Here is a 16358-nt window from a genome sequence, read left to right on the forward strand (position 1 = left end):
CCAGCAGCTGCGTCTTTCCCTCTCTCCTGCATCTGCCCTCATTCAGATCTGAGTGTGAGGAGCTTAGTCTCAGGACCCCACTCATGCTGAGTACTGACATGGAGCACTGAGGTGAGGGAGGGACTTGAGACACTTTCTTGTCCATTTGATCCAGTGTGAGAGAGCAGCAGACGGGATGTTATCCACATCTTACCTGGCAAGATGCCTGCTAAGACACTCAGGGTCACCAGAAATCATGGAGCCAAGGGCAAGTGTGGCAAAGGGCTCAGGTTTGACCCTCCATCCCACAGCACATGAATGAAGAAAAGGAAGCAGACCCTCTTACCTACCTTAACTTAGAGCACGCACCAGTGCACACAAAGGTGGTCCTGGAGTCGCCTACTCATGTGTCAGGCCCTGCCCTACATGCCTAGATTGCATCCATATAGCACATTTGCTCTCTCCATGGAACAGACACCATAGAAACTGTCTTAAATACAGGGCCAAAAATGAGACTATCCATAGTCCTGCTGGGTGTGTTGGTGCCTACATTGTAATTCCAGTACTTAGAGACAGACTGACTTATATAAGGAGGTCTAGTCCAGCCTGGGCTACACAATGGCCTGTCTCAAAGCTGCTAGACAAATCCGCAAGTGTTTCCTTCTGGTCTTTTGCTGGATCAAGGGGCATTCATGTTCATCTGCTTCTTATGCTTGAAGCCATCTCCTCACATTAAACAGCGGCAGGGATCATGCTCATGGTGCGATGTATTCACCGTTAGCCTGCTGCAGGCAGCCTGGGGGACGCTCAGCAGCAGGACCCTCAGCATAGGTATGAAGCAAGGCTGTAGGTTTGATCTGTAGCATTTCAGTGCACACCCTGGTACTGCGCTGGGTATCAGTGATCCAGAGGTCTTTGTCCTCCTTACTCATGGATATAAATGTGCTTATCAGAAGGTAAGAACACAGAAGCCTTTGGGAACTGTGCTGAGAAGCCGGGCCCAGCTGTGATGGTGCACACCTTTAACCCAGCATGGGCGGGCAGAGCTCTGAGTTTCGAGACCAGTGTGGTCTACATAGCGAGTTCCAGGACAAATGGAAAAGTTGGGCCAGCTTATTCTAATAATGTAAGAATGTTGTATCCCGCCATCATGCCTTTATTTTAATTATTTTTTTGTCTGTCTTATTCAGGCCGACTTTAAAATTTCTGAGGAGTGCATCGCACAGTGGAAGCAAACCAACTTCATGACCAAGCTGGGATTCGTCTCCTGTAAATCACTAAAAGGGGGTAACATCAGCTAGCCAGCTCTGTGCCCTCCCACCATCCCGTCTGCCGGCTCGACTTGTTGCATCTCTCACCCGCTCCCACCAGGTCTGAACTGCTGACAAGGTGCAGGACTTGGAAAGGGACAGCTCACCTTCCTACTGTGTGGGATCACCCAGCCTGGCTGAAAGGAAACGGAGTGCCTGGGCTAAGGAGATGCTGCCCAGCGGCAGACTGGCCCTACCTTCTTCCCTTGGCAGCTGACTTGAGAAATCTGGTTTCAATAGAACCCACAGAAAAAGTTTATTCCATGGTCCCTGTAATTGGAAAAACACTGGTTCCCAAGTTTCCATGGGGTTTTCCCTGCAGCTGTACTAGCTGAGATCGAGTGCCTGGTCTGAGCTAATTACAGCTTCTCCCCGTCAGGAAATTGTGGGATTTGAAAAGAAGGGAAAGAGAGCCTAGAGGTCTCCCAAGCTCTCCAGGGCTGGCAGCATTCTCCAGGCTTCCAAACCTGAGGCTTGGCACCAGAGGCAGGACTTGCCCTGGCTCTCTTGGGGTTCCCTTGATCTGGCTAGATTGGACACTCCCTAAACAAGCCAGCTGTGTTAGCAGCAGGATGGAGATGGACTGAAACTGTGGAGCTTTCTTCAGAATGTGAGATACTCCATAAAGCATCTCAAGCAAATCCCTAACCGCCACTGTCAAGTTCAAATAAAGTGTCTGAAAAGGCTTTCTGCACGGAGTCTCGTGAGCTGCATCATCTCAGGAGACAGTGTGAGTGCAGGGCAGCTGCTACGCTTACCTAACCTGGGATCACTGACTTTAGCCACACATTGGGATGAGACAGGCAGGGACAAGTAACGGACATCCCGAGTGTCCCCTTGGCTTGTGTCAGTAGGCAGGACACCATCTCACGTGGGCCAGAGCACTGGCCTGCCTACCACAGCCAGGTCCTTCTGTGGTTCATTAGCATTAGGTTCACGCTAGCATGAGGTGTGCATTCCTCAAACCTTGTTACCACGTATTACCAGTATCACCTGCTGCCGATGTCTGGAAAACAGCAGTCACAGCCAAGTTTCAATCATTTAATTAATACCTTTTAATGAAACACAGCTTTGTCATGTGTCTCACTCAAGCTTCAGAGGAGGAGGCATAGGGAAAGGATTGTTTATAGAGACATATCAAAGACTCAAAGTAAGGAAATATAGATATATATTTCTCTCTTCTAATATTTTTATGCAAATTAAAAATCAGAGGCTTTTGGTCTCTCCATTTGCACAAGGTCAAGCTCATTTACCCCAGAGGACAGAGATGTCTCTTGTAGACTCTCCTTCCTTCTTTGTACTGTGGCCCACCCGGTGGGGAAACACAGAGAAGAACCCAAGCCAGGGCAAGAGCTCCAGCGACCCTGGCGACCCTGCATCCTGCATCGTGGGGCAGAACAGTGCTTACTTTGATTGTCCTCCCTCCCAGCAGCAGCTCCCCATCACACACGGACCAGGGAAAGACAGAGAACACAAGCAGCCCGAACAGGAGGGCTTAGGGGGCCTGGACTCCACCCCATCTCCCCAGCTCTTGACAGCAAGGTCAGTAATGGGGTAGCGTGCTGCTCCCGTCTTGGTAGTGGAGAAGCTACTGGCAGGCTCTCTTGCCAGGCTGGAGCCCCCGTTGAAAAGACTCAAAGGGTGGCCCTGAAGGAGGCACAGCCATGGAGCCTACAGGAACTCCGGCTCACCTCGAGGTGGTACAAGTCATGAGATTCTAGGAAGAGAAAGCAGAGGCTGCTCTCTGGGGATAGCCACCGGCCTGCTGGAAAGATCACAGCTTATCCCCTCTTCTAGAGAAGAGCCTGGGGTAGTAACATAAGCCTTTGGCTCCCCATCCTGGCCACAAACCCTCAGCTCCCTCCACCTGGCAGAAAGGCAGCTGCAGAAAGGACATGCACCGGAGAGTGGAGACAGGTCAGAGAAAGATTCTGAGGAATAGGCCTGGGCCCACTGCCCAGGAAGTCCCTGCCAGACCCTCCCCACACCTTGGCAGGATTTCCTGCCAAGCCGAAATGGACACATCCCATGAGCTCCTGGCTCTGAGGCTGTGCCCATCCACCCAAGCACAATCAAGTGTCACAGGACAGGTACCCAACATGCCAACATCCCAGATGGCTCCCTAGTCTGGTTTTTGGTTTCTTAGTGTAGTGCCCACAGGCCTCCTCTGGCTTCTCTCTCCTCACCATGAGTCCCCTAGAAGGAGCACCTGACAGAACTGGAAGGCAGGAGAGTGGTTGGTGGTGAGTTGAGGCACAGGAAGGCTAGCCTCGACTGCACCTTTTGTGCTTTGGAATTCCACAGCCCCACTCCTGCCAGCAGCCTGGGGAGCCTGTGGGCATGAGAGACTTGCCCATCTCCGAGAACTAAGGAAAGGAGTGGACTGGACTGGCAGAGTGGACAGACTGGTCCCAGCTGGGGGCTGGCTACCAAGCACTGGCGCTACCACCGTGTAAACAGGCTCTTGGAATGTGGGTTCGTGAGCCCTGGAGGATGGACATGCAGCCACTTTGCAAAGTGCTTTGATTCTAGATTGCAATAAACATGATTCCAGACATGAAACAAAATAAACGCGTATTCTGCTCCCCTCCCACCGCTGTGGCCTTGGGGGCCGGGGTGGGGCACAGCCACCCCCTCCCTCCAGCTACCTTCTTCAAGTGGAGGCTAAGGCCGAGGCTGAAGGGCTGCTGGAGGTGAATCCTTTCAGGCAAAGGCATGAGGGGAGGGGTCACTTGGAGGATGGGCAACACCAGGCTTGCATAAACATGGAGGCTGTGGAGATTAAGGCCGCAGGCATCCTGTCTTAGGTTGTGTCTGCCAAATCCTCTGTTCCTTGGAGCTGCTCGGGTCCCTGAGAGACTGTATCCCTGGGATGGGTCAGCAGGGCCAGTTGAGTGATGACGGTCAGACCAGTTTCTTCTGTGGATCTGTGAGAAAAGGACATTGGTTCAGCAGGCCTTCCAGCTGGGGTCTGACAAAACCCCCAAAACGCTCCTCACCCAACCTTCCTATATCCCGTCCCTTCACTGACACTAGGCTAGACACTTATAGACAGCCGGTATCGTGGGTGTCTCCGCCCCATTTTAAACCTAAGTGAGATAGGAGATAATGTGACAAAACTGAAATTTATTCCGGGCGGCTGCCAGAGCACATGACCCGACTATCCCTCCAGGCTCAGACTGCTATCAGTTTTTGTAGATCCAAGAGCATGCCCACCTATGGTGGGCCCTCTGAGAACGGATTTTGCACCAGTGCCTACAGTACCTGAACCAGGGGAGCCCATCTTCTCTGTAGCAGCCAGCTGCACACCTCCATTCTCCGCCAGCTCCCCGTTAGTCCTGTCCTCAGCGTGAGGGAGCCCATTGGTGGATGGAGCAGTAAGAGACTCCGTCCTGGGAAGACTGGGGGACGGAGGAGGGACTCCCACTGAGGGTTTGCGGGCCACTGGTGGGGGAGCCTTGGAAGGCTTCTTCTGGGCCTGGGGAGGTGGCCGATGCTCTGAAATGCTCCGAAGTTCAGCCACCAGATTCCGCTGGAGGTCAGCCTGGGCCTCGGGGGACACGGGCCTCTCCAGCTGCAGTTTTTTGGTGCCCTTGGAGAAGATGAAGCTGGCCTTGGAGGCAGGAGACTGTGGCGACCGTGGCTCTGCCTCGGGTATTCCAGTGGGCAGAGCACTCGCAGGACTCTCACTGGCAGCCAGGCTAGAGGCCTTGAGTCGGACGGCAGCATGGAGCCCAGAGGAGGGAGCAGTCACTGGGCTGGCGCGCCCAGACAGGGCTCTTCGCAGAGGCTTCTGAGGGGCCGATGAACCCGGAGAAGGGTTCGGAATCCCTGTGGAAGCACCCACAGAGCGAAGCCGGACCATCTGCAGGAGCGAGGGTGTGACCAGAGGCGTGCCCGAATCCTCCCTGGGAGCCCCGCTGTGCTTGCCCACTGAGTCCTTCTGTGGGAGCCTGGCCAGAGGTTCTGATCCAGAACTAGGAGGTGGAGCTGGCGGAGGAGTCTGGGACAAGCTAGCAGCTGGGGGGACGGCAGCCTCAGAGCTGCAGGACTCCAGAGGGCCAAGCTCAGGGCCTGCATTGAAGAAGACCTCCTCAGGAGGGGGGAAGTCAGCCATCGACAGGTCCTGTTCCTCAGGTGCAGGTGGTGGTGGCGGCGGCCAGCTGGGATCTGGAAGGATCTCCACAGCAGCTTCCGGAGGAGGTGGGGCCTCCTCCAGCACCTCCGGCTTCTTAGTAGGTGGTGGGGGTGGATGGTAAGATGGGGGTGGGGATGGTGGGGGTGACTCATCTTTGGAGGCAACAGGAGACTCCTGGGCTGGAGTCAAGGTTGTCTGGGGCATGGAAGGGGATGCAGGACTGGTGTCGATGGTGGACACCTGCCCAGGAGCCACAGCAGGGGCAGCCAGAACAGGAGCAGCTTGGTTCGAGCTCTTGGACTTGGAAGGTGGTGGAGAGAAAGGAGCAGGCACCTTGGGATGAGGAGGTATGACGAACCTGTCACTCAAGGGGGTAGACATTTGTGGGCCAGAGCGGTCTAAAGGAGTAGGGTCTGAAGAAGAGGAACACAGAGATGTAAGGGAAGAGGATACAGAGGCCCCAGGAGATCGAAGGGATGTCACTCGATCTGGTTTGGGGGGCTGAGCCTTGCCTGGGGAAGCAGGGGCAACTGCCAGACCCTTGGGAGGGAGAGTTGGGGTACCGCTCTGGCTCGAGTAGCCACTTGAAGGTGAAAGTGTCCGTTCTGGGGAACGTGGGGGACGCCTGGAGCCACCTGGGGACAAGCCAGAGCCCCAGGTGCCTGCTGAGCTGGGTGGACAAGATACTGCCCCCACCCCTGAAGAGCCACCCGCAGTGGGCGGCCGAGGCAGCTGTGGCTGCTGCTTTCGCTCAGGTTTGGGCGGCAACCCTAAGGGCCCATCAGGCACTGCGGAGCCGCGCTGATGGAGGGAGTAGGTCCGGCGGGGAGGCGGGGGAGGCCGTTTCATCTTACGCAGGGACACACTCCTGCCAGACAGCTGCCCACTGCTTCGGATGCTGGCCGTGTCTGAGGTCTCCGCAGTGCTACCCCCGCTGGGGGAGCCCCGCCCACTACCGCCTGGAGGAGGGGGCGCCACATTATTGCTAGCTACAGAGCCTTCTGGCTGGCCCTCAGAGCCCCCCTTAGAGGAAAGAGTGGAACCATCAGACACAATGGTCTCGGAGGACTGAGAGTGGCTCCAGTTGTCACTGGACGAGGAAGCGTTGCGGCTGCGGGGCCGTGGACTGGAAGCCGAGGAGAAGCGGCCCAGGGAGCGAACCGAAGCTGGGCTGGCAGAGAGCAGGCTGCAACGGCTCAGAGTGCGCAGGCTGCTGCGGCCCAGGGCCACCACATCCACGGTGGGCGGCAGCACGGCGTGCGGGATCAGCTTCGACAAGTAGGTGGCCTGGGGTGAGATTGACATGGCTGGGCTCAGTGGCTCTGGAGATCCTGCTCCTCCTGTCAGTCCAGGCACTGCGAGAGACATTGGCCTCGTCAGTGGCGGTGGCCGGGCTCCCGTGGATCGGCCAACAAGCGTGTCATCGTGGTAAACACGGTCGATGTGGCGCTGGATGACAGCCTCTGCATCTGTGCCGGCCTCTGTTTCTGCTTCCAGAGCCTGCAGGGACACTCGGACCCCTGTCCCTAAGGCCAGACCGGGGCGACCATCCACCGTGGGGATGCGGACAGCGTCCCGTGAACCAGGAGGCTGTGGAGTGCCCGGTGCCTCACGGTTGTTCCGCAGGCCTGAAACAGACATGGGGTCAGCGGAGGGGCTTGGCCAGGCTCCCGGGCATCCACCACCACTGCTCACCGACCAAGGCTCACCGAGCTCCTTCTGCACGTGCTGAGGCAGCCCCAGCACCGTGCTCCTTCGCTCCCTCCGTCGCCTTCCTGACTTCCCAGATTTGGGAAATGAGTCATGGGGTCTGAAGGTGGAGCCTAAGGAGTCAGTCCAGAGGGGGAAAACCCGTTAGAGCAGAAGGCCTCTGAGCACTCTAGAGACATGGCTCAGTACTAATAAAGTACTCGTGCGTGCTTTCTTTAAGACTCCTGAAAAATCCCCTCACTGATTCAACAATGACCTTTCCATTAAGCAAGCGATTCTTACTACTTAGTGAGCAAATTGTATCACCATGTTAAACGGTTGATACTCATTCCAATGATGTAAATATTTGTAATCTCCTGACTTTCTTGGAGCAAGGGGTTAGACATGCCTTCCCTAGGCCCTCTGAGGCTGTCCCTAGCCAATCCTTTGGCTTTTGTTTTGAAATAGGGATATCATACAATCCAGGTCAGCCTCTAACCCACTATGGAGCTGAGGAAGACTTTGAATTTCTGATCTTCCTACCTCTATTTCCCAAGCGCTAGGATTCCAGGTGTGTACCACCGCACTGTTGCATACAGTGCAAGGGACTGGACACAGGCTTTCCTGCTTGCGAAAGCAAGCATGATACCAGCTAAGCTATACTGAAAGTCAATCACTTTAGCTTCTATAGAACATCAGTAGACACTTGAAGAAGTAAAGGGTTTAGACTCCTGGTCACGCTGCAGCTAAGTTACCACAAGTCAGGGTTCCCAAACCCTTCACGATCTTGCTTTGGGTCAGTGTCCACCATGAACCTCCAAGAAGATAAAGGGTACTGTCTGGTAAATTCACTGAATCACATAGCCTGGGATTAGGAGGAAAAGGGGAAGCCACAGATACCAGGACATAAAGCGATGTGATGGTGCCTGTCACCTCTCCCTGCTACCTAGAAAGCCCAGCAGATGACAACACACCTCTGCGCTGAATCATCTCCGAGCGGACGGAGAGCGCATCCTCCGCGGTGGAGCTCTCCGTCATGTATGACTTCTGGCTGTAGATGGAGATGGTATCTTCATCCGGCCCCGTCTGGGAGGACTGTTGGGGGGATAAGAGCAGCTTGGATGAGCTACTCTGGGCTCCCGCTGGATTCCCCCAGCATCAGCCAGCACTGTGCAGGTACCAGATGGAGCAAGCCTGGACTAGCTGTCAGAAGTCATTTCATCTACCTCTTCAACATACAGAAGAAACTAGTCCAGAAAGGCCCAAAGCCATGCATGCCAGAGGCTAAGTCAGAAGGGAAGAGCAGGGCGGAGCTGGGACAGGGCTCACCTGGATGCTCTGGGTGTCTCCATGGTCCCAGCCGCCCTTGCTCAGCTTCTGTCTTTCTGGAAGACACCAGAAGGGTCTGTTGGCCAAGCCCCTGACCCAGGAGCTGGGAACAGCACTCTAACAGGGCAGGACTTACCTTGGTGCTGGAGGGAGCGGAGCCCCTCCTGGGCCTGTGTGTGCAGCTCTTCCAGATGAGGAGGTCTCCCACTGGGGAAGAAAACGTTGTCCTGAAGTTCATCTCCTACAGATCCTGGCCCCTGGCTGGGCCCTGCGCCCTGACGGTTGTCACTCTCGGCCTTAGCAGAGCCTGATGGGACGGAGAAGGAAGTGAGGCCCGAAGGCATGTGGGCGCTGGAGACTCACAAGCACAGCCACACAGGCATACAGAGCACATCCCTTTGATGTCTACCTCTGCCATACCGCCTAGACACATTCTTATCCCATGTACACACACGAACTACACCGGAGGGCACATATATCTGAGTCATCACATCACATAATAGGACCACACAAGGTCAACACACAGGCCCTTTACATCCATGAGGCATTTACAGGCTTCAGCAGTGTATACACACAAACAATACCCAAGCATAAACCGGCAAACGTGGCTCCACCAGCTTCCACAGATCCACCTGACACCGTGCTGCAGACACCCCAAAGCACACTTAAAACTGCACCCACAGGTCACTCAGGGTTCCACACAGACATCCCCATGGCAAATCCATTTCTTGTCTCGAGACCTGATGCTTCACTTTAAAGGAAAACAAACCACCCTCTTTAAATAGCCCCTTGGCCCGAGTCCAAGAAGATGCCATGAAAACCCAGAGCTGTCAGTCACAGTCAGATTTCCAGAAAGCCCTAAGGGAGGAATAGGCCAGGGACACCTACTTACTCATATGGCTACTCTCTAGAAGGATCCACAGGGACGGGGAGAAGAGGGATCAGGCCCCTCAACTCCCGCTGGGAACTTAGCCTCTCCTGAGGGAACAGGCCAGGTATGGCCTCTCCTGGAGGCCCTGGCCTGGTTCCAGGTACAGAGGAGCCAGAGCTCCATTACAGAGGATCCTGTTACAGGCTCTGCCCACAGAGGGGCTGGTCATCTAATCCTGAGGATGGGGGCTGTGTCAGCACTTTGCAGTCCCAGCCCCTCTTTAAATGAATCCCACAACATAAGCAAAAGCGCTGGGAAGGTCATGTGACCTTGGCAGTCCCCTGTAGAGAAGCAGGAACAAAATAAGCCCTTTAAAGGGCCCCACCCCAGGAACTAGGTCTCCAACTCAGACACCTGCCATCTCTTTTCTTCAGTATTCCTCAGAACCAGAGGACCGGCCCCCAAGAAGCCACAGGAATCCCACCAAGGCAGAGAGAGCTAAGAGGTGCCCCCGGAGATCTTGGGTGTTTCCCACTCCATCCCACGATTTTACAAGTGGAGAAACAAGCTCAAGTGGAAAATGTTTTCCTACTACAGTCACAGCAAATGGCTCAGACAGCCAGGGCTAAACTCTGCATTCCCAGAAGGGACCCCTGCCCTCCAAGAGCACAAGAAACGAAAGCTCCCACAGTTAGAACCTAAGTCTAAAAGCCAGGCTCCTGGGCAAAGGCGTGCACCTGGTCTCTACCTTCAAAACTGCCCTCTCCAAGCGAGGTCCCCAGGGCACGCTTTCCCCGCTCCTGCAGATCCTCCCACCGAGGAGATGACTCCGGAGAGGGGTGTCCTCTCTCTAAACTGAGCTATACCCAGTAATGAGTTGGTATCCCAGCAGTAAGGCAATCTGACCCTAGGACAACAGACTCCAAGGTCAGAGACACCTAGGTCCACCCTCCAGGATAACAAGCGGCACTCAAACAAAAGCAGGGACAAAGCCGCCGGACAAAAGCGCGGCTGCCGACTCAGACTGCAGCCAGCCTGGGAACCAGCTCCCCCACCTCATCGCTCTTCCTAGCCTTGACCCCCACCAACCTAAGGGTCTGGCAAAGGGGGCTGTCACCCTTGGCTACCCCCACAGCCACACCCACTCACCCTTCTTAAAGACCTCAAGAAGCGCTGGGAGATGTCGCCCCAGGAACACTACCATGTCTGCAGCAGATGGTCACCACCTTAACCTCCCCAGAACATCAGACAACACCTTCGATACAGCGCAGCCCCAAAGGGACTCGGATGCAAAGCAAGCTGGCAGTCAGCTGCCTGGCAGAGTTCGGGCAGGAGGGGGAGGGGCTGCTCCAGGTTCTCCTCCCACCTTTGCCATAGAGCCCGCCCATCCGCTAACCCCACCCCTACCCCACCCCCAAGCAGAATACAGGGAAACTGAGGCCCAGAGACTGGGCGCTTTGCTGCTGAGTGTGACTGGAGGTACCAAAGAGAAGACACAATGCTAGCTAGCTGTGGGTCTCTGACTCTGCTCCCAAGTTCTTGCCCAAACATTTGGGTGCCGGAGCTAACGAAAGGGTCCCAGCTGCCAGATGGTGGCTGGAAGAGCCACCAGACCAGACCTGGCACGATGCCCATGCCCAACACCCAGCCGTCACGGCTAATTAAGGTAATTTCCCGAGGAAAGAGTTCAGCTCACGGAACAAGCAGGCAGGAACCCAGGGCTGCCTGTGAGGATGACAGGGACAGAGCAGGCCTCAGAACAGGGCACATAACTGAGGCTGGCAGGTGGGATACCTAGAGAATCAAAGTGGCCGATGACAACAGTCACCCCATTCACAGACTTCAGTCCCACACTTTCTAAAGAACTTTCTTCCCACCTCAGCAATGTGACATCGGAAAGGCTGAGAAACAGCAGAGGCAGGGGGATTCAACACAGACCTGTTCTTTCAGCCCAGAACGCTTCCCAGAAGCCATCCTGAATACGTGCTCACCATGCACTGGAAAAAGAATTGGCCCAGAAACAACCCATATGTGGAATTCAAAAAAGTCAGGGGAGGGGAAAGGAAGAGAGGGAGGAGGAGGAGAAGACTGGGGGCGGGGTGTGCGGGGGGGGGGGGGGAGTGAGGGGAAGGAGTCAGGTTCAGATGCACCTTAAATCCATCACACAAGCCCTGACCCTCTGACCTGGCATGGCTTGGTGGCACACACCTGTAATCTCAGAAGTGGTAAATTCAAGGCCAGCTCAGGCTACATAGTGACTTCCAGGCTAGTCTGGGCTACACAGCAAGAACCTGTCTCACAAGGAGGGAGAAGTAGAGGTTGCTGGGAAGATGGCTCCGTGATTAAAATGCTTCCTACTCCTCGGGAGTTGGCTTCTAGAACTCACTCACACTGGGTAGCTCATAACCAACTTGTAACTCCCTCCAGGACCCAAACCCTCTTCTAGCCTGCTCAGGCACCAGCGCTTGAGGGGCAGACACAAATGCACACGCAAAAATAAAATGAAGAAACAAGCCAGGTGTGGTGACGCATACCTGGTTCCTCAGCATACGACAGACAGACATCTGGTAACAAGTTCTAGACTACAAAATGAAACCGTCTTTTTAAAAAAGCAAAAAAGCTGGGCGTGATGGCACACGCCTTTAATCCCAGCACTCGGGAGGCAGAGGCAGGCGGATTTCTGAGTTCGAAGCCAGCCTGGTCTACAGAGTGAGTTCCAGGACAGCCAGGGCTATGCAGAGAAACCCTGTCTCGAAAAACCAAAAAAAAAAAAAAAAAAAAAAAAAAAAAAAACCACAAAAAACACAAAAACAACCACAATAAAAGTCGCTGAGGTGGTGATGCTGAGCACTTCAGAGCACTGGCTGTTCTTGCAGAGGACACAGGTTCCGTTCCCAGCACCCACCTGGCAACTCACAACCCTCTGTAACTCTGGTTCCTGAATCGCAAGGCTCTAGCCAGGCAGGCACAGCCAATGCAAAGGGCTTGAGGTAAAGTGAGTTTCTCCACCATGGGAGCTAGCAGAGCTGATAAACAGTAAACTGTGGGGAGGGCTGGCAGGGGAAGAAATCAGGAACACAGGCGCCATGTCAGGTGACCCCTGGACATTACCCTCGGGAGTTTCAGCTGGGCAGGGACCAGGGAAGTCCCCAGTTGCTGAGAATAAAGGGTCTGTGACTTGTGTCAAGCTGCAACCCACACTCCTGCGAAGCTGCACCCCTCCATCACTGCATCCATCCCTGAAGAGCCAAGAACTCAGTGGCTCTAAAGTTGCAAGACCTCTTTGCATCTCCTCCATTAGCTCTGGTCTCTCAAGAGACTGCTCAAGCAGCAACTAGAACCTTACTCTAGAAAACAGACATTTAGCCAGGCAGGCAGACCTTTGTGAGCTCCAGGCCAGCCTGGTCTACAGAGTGAGGTCCAGGACAGCCTGGGCTGCACAGAGAAACCCTGTCTCAAAAAAACCAAACAAACATGCGTGGGGCAGGATCCGCAGCACTGAATCAGCAGCGCCTCCACAGCACTCTCAGAGACAGGTACTTCTGACTGCTTTTTAAACAAATAAAGTAGGCCTGGCTGACCTGATATATATATATTAGCTGAGGCTGGCGCCAAACTTATGGCAATCCTCCTGCATCAACCTCTCAAGTGCTAGGATTACAGGTATATGCCATCCCACCTAGGAGAAATAGACATTTCTTTTTCCTTTTTTTTTTTTTTGGTTCTGTTTTGTTTTTTCAAGACAGGGTCTCTCTATATAGCCCTGGCTAGCCTGGAACTCCCTCTGTAGACCAGGCTGGCCTCAGACTACGAGATTCACCTGAATGCTGGGATTAAAGTATGTGCTACTACCACCCAGCTTTATTATTATTATTAATTATTATTTAGACAAGGTCTTTGTAACCCAGGCTGACCTCGAACATGCTAGCTAGCCAAGGATGACTTTGAACTCATCTTTTAATTCCATTATTTTGTGTGTGGGTGTGGGTGGGTGTGTGCACGCACCACTGCACACGTGTGGTGGTCAGAAGACAACCATCGGGAGTTGGTTCTCTCCTTTCACCGAGTGGACTCTGGGGACCCAACACAGGTAGCTGTGTGACTGCAGCACTCTGCCTAACCTGACTCTGACCTGACCCCGAACTTCTTCTCCTGCCTGCACCTCCCTGGGATTACAGACTTGTACTGCAACACCCAATTTATGTGCTGCCAGAGAGCAGACCCAGAGATCACTGCACACTAGAGAGCACTCTACCAACCTGCCCAGGGTAGTGAGCTCCACCCCCTGGCCAGTGTTGGCACTTTCATCCCATTTTACAGATGAGGAAATGAGATGGTGAGGAAGGACGAATAGTCTGAAACTGCACCTGCTGGCCTCCACTGTGTAAGTGGCAGGAGCCTTTTCACTGAGAACAATCTGAATCGAGCAGTCACGTTCTATTGACTATGTCAGCTACAAACCTGACCTCCCTGCTTGGGGGTGGGGGATGGGGCAGACTTCATCATCTCAATAAACTGGAGGCCTTGAAGCATGCGCTCATCCTCTGCCTCTAGGCGGGACCATCAGCCTCTCCTATCCAGACACCGGTGGGGTGTGGTGACTACTGCATAGCAGGTATTGGTGGAGGGCAAACGCTGCTTCTTCCCCGTGGATGTGACACAGTCCTGGGAGGCAGGAACGCTCCTAGTAACTGAAGGACCCAGGAGGCTTGGGAGCTAGGAGATTTCCCAGGCCTTCAGCTGCTTCCTGAGTCTTTCAGTGCAGCACAGTCGCCCTTGGCTTCCCCTACACAGAAAGGGCCGGGCTCCTGCTGAGTTGGGGGTAGGGTGAATTTAGCCCAGAGGACCCAGACCCTCCACTGGCACTCAAGGTCCTGGCTGCAAAATCCCCAGCCACAGCCAAGACTATCACCTGACAACATCTGCTTCTCCCACCTCAATACCTCTCTCCCCCTACCCAGAACCTGCCGAGCTACCCCAGGAATAGGTCTATAGACCAGGGGCTTAATTAGGGAAGGGCTCTGCAACCTGAGTATCTGATAGGGAGGAACGCCTCTGAAGCAGAAGATAACCAGAAGAGGGAGGAGCTCTCCAAGGCCACACTTAAATAGTCCCCAGTTCAGGGCTGGTCTCACAGTCCAGAGGTGCTGCCTGGGCAAAGACCTTTCGGTAAAGGCCCCACCCCACCCCCACCTGCCTGAGGGAGGGGCTTCTGCATCCAAGGCCTCCAGCTCCAGGCTGAGGGAGGAGGCCTCTGGCTCTAAGAAGACATCCTGCTCTTTGGCATGGCCCACCAAGCATAGTACACTAGGAAGCACACAAGCAAGCTCTGGAACTCGGACAGGGCCCGTGGCCAGAGAAAGAGGCATGTGCCCTGAGATCGTTCCACTGTGGCCACCTCCTCCGACGGATAGATACAGCCAGGACAACACCAACAAAGCATACACAAGCCACCCCAGCCTACAGCCACCTCACCTACTGGCAGGACTGCAAGCCCACACAAAGTCTGCCAAGTGGCTGCACACACAGGAAGGCAGGTGTGTGTACGTACTACCCAGGGGCTTTCCTGAGCCTGGGGATAGGGACATGAGCCTGTCTCCCTCCAGAGCCACATTCACTTGTGCGCATGCGTGCAGACTCTCTTGGCAACATCCCCTATGGGGTGAGGCCTCAACCTGCCCCATTCCAGAGCAAGGGGCGGGGGTGGCGCACCCACAAGTGAACAGGCCTGACTCAGGGGAGAAGAATGAGGGGGGAGGGCACAGCTGGCCAGGTGGCCTTGCTCAGGGGCTGGCACCCTCTGGCCAACCCTCTGCTCCTGTCTCTTCTGCCCTTGGCCAGCTCTCCATCCAGGATTCAGGGTGTTTAGAGACTCTTGGTATCAACTCCACTTTATACAAATAAACAAGATGAAGAGGGGGTGAAAGGAGGCTTCTACACGGCAGAGGCAGAACGGACGGACGGACGGACGTGTCAGTAGATGCTCTTTCTGTAAAAGCAAGACAACAGAGGGACGCACGGAGCATCACTAACTCAGAAGGAGGTGCCCATGGGCAAGGTGAAGTCTGCTTTCTTACAAAGGAGAATGAGGAGACTCAGGGGAAAGAGACTTCCCTTGCTGAAGGTCACCCAACCAGGAAGTATCGGGTCCCCATTTAAATCTGGATCTCACATAAAATCACAGGGCTGTCCCAACTCTGTTAATGGGTAAAGGTAGTGGGAGCCTCCGCCCCTCCCTGACCAAAAAAAGGTTCACCCCACCCTGAAGATGAGAAATCTACTTCCTTTCTCCCCATGTCCAGCCCCACCTCAACAGAGGCAGAGCTGACAGGCCAGGCAGGTTCTAATGTAAATATTGGGGGGGCAGGCCGGGATCGCCTGGAGCGGAGGGGAGGATCCCATCCCAGGGGGTGCCTGCCCTAGGGGGACAGGCTGTAAGGCAGGGAGGAATCAGTACCATAACCTAAGGAGTTTCCAGGTCAGCATTTGCCCCAACAATGACATAGTAACCCCTTTAGGCCAGGGAATTCTGAATTTTTCAAGCCCTTTCCTTTGTTCCTTCTAAGCATGATTAGCCCCATTTTATGGATGCCAGAGAAGCAGCCAGCATGAATTGAGGGGGTTGGGGGAAGGGGTAAGAATCAGAAGAACTCAATCCCAGGCTTGAGGCAAACAAACCTGGTCTCCCACAGCCTCTGTCTGCCCTTCTGTGAAATAGGACTAATGTCTGCCTCACCTCAGCGCACCTGAGGACACTGGAGAAAGTCACTCAACTAGCCTGCGGAGTGATGACATCTATAATCTCAACACTTTAGACAGAGGCAGGAGGACTTCTACATGTTTGATCCTGTCTCAAAGAGATGGCTCTGTGGCTAAGAACACTGACTGCTCTTCCAGAGAACTGGGGTGCAGTACCCACATGGAGACTCACAACCATCTGTAACCCCAGACCCCAGAGGATCTTCTGGGGACACAATACACATAATGGTAAACAGACCTATACAAGCATGTCCCTGTCTACCTACAGTCAAAACACCCCTAA

At 54.4% G+C, this 16358-nt stretch overlaps 2 protein-coding genes across 7 annotated transcripts in view; one reads left to right on the forward strand and one right to left on the reverse strand.

Annotated features, from left to right (window-relative positions):
* Yars (tyrosyl-tRNA synthetase) overlaps positions 1-1979 on the forward strand; it is a 29507-nt gene extending 27528 nt beyond the window's left edge. For 2 of the 3 annotated variants that reach the window (NR_160965.1, NM_134151.5), the window contains exon 13: positions 1170-1979. Coding sequence is in view for 1 of the 3 variants with exons in the window: in NM_134151.5 (NP_598912.5) it covers positions 1170-1280 (111 nt within the window). In the remaining 2 variants the exon portion in view is untranslated. The remainder of the gene's footprint in view (positions 1-1169) is intronic. The other variant, XR_376292.2, reaches the window with a different exon arrangement.
* A 337-nt stretch (positions 1980-2316) lies between these two features.
* Positions 2317-16358, reverse strand: part of C77080 (expressed sequence C77080) — a 41827-nt gene continuing 27785 nt past the window's right edge. For 3 of the 4 annotated variants that reach the window (NM_001285867.1, NM_001033189.3, NM_001285865.1), the window contains exons 2-7: positions 8582-8752; positions 8446-8501; positions 8091-8211; positions 7137-7250; positions 4554-7055; positions 2317-4216 (exon numbers count right to left, since the gene is read on the reverse strand). In NM_001285867.1, coding sequence (NP_001272796.1) covers positions 4194-4216; positions 4554-7055; positions 7137-7250; positions 8091-8154 — 2703 coding nt within the window. In that variant the 5' untranslated portion in view covers positions 8155-8211; positions 8446-8501; positions 8582-8752 and the 3' untranslated portion in view covers positions 2317-4193. Of the gene's footprint in view, positions 4217-4553; positions 7056-7136; positions 7251-8090; positions 8212-8445; positions 8502-8581; positions 8753-10465; positions 10651-16358 lie in introns of those variants that run through there. The other variant, NM_001285866.1, reaches the window with a different exon arrangement.

This window comes from Mus musculus, chromosome 4 (assembly GCF_000001635.26).
Source record: "Mus musculus strain C57BL/6J chromosome 4, GRCm38.p6 C57BL/6J".
Taxonomy (NCBI): Eukaryota; Metazoa; Chordata; class Mammalia; order Rodentia; family Muridae; genus Mus; species Mus musculus.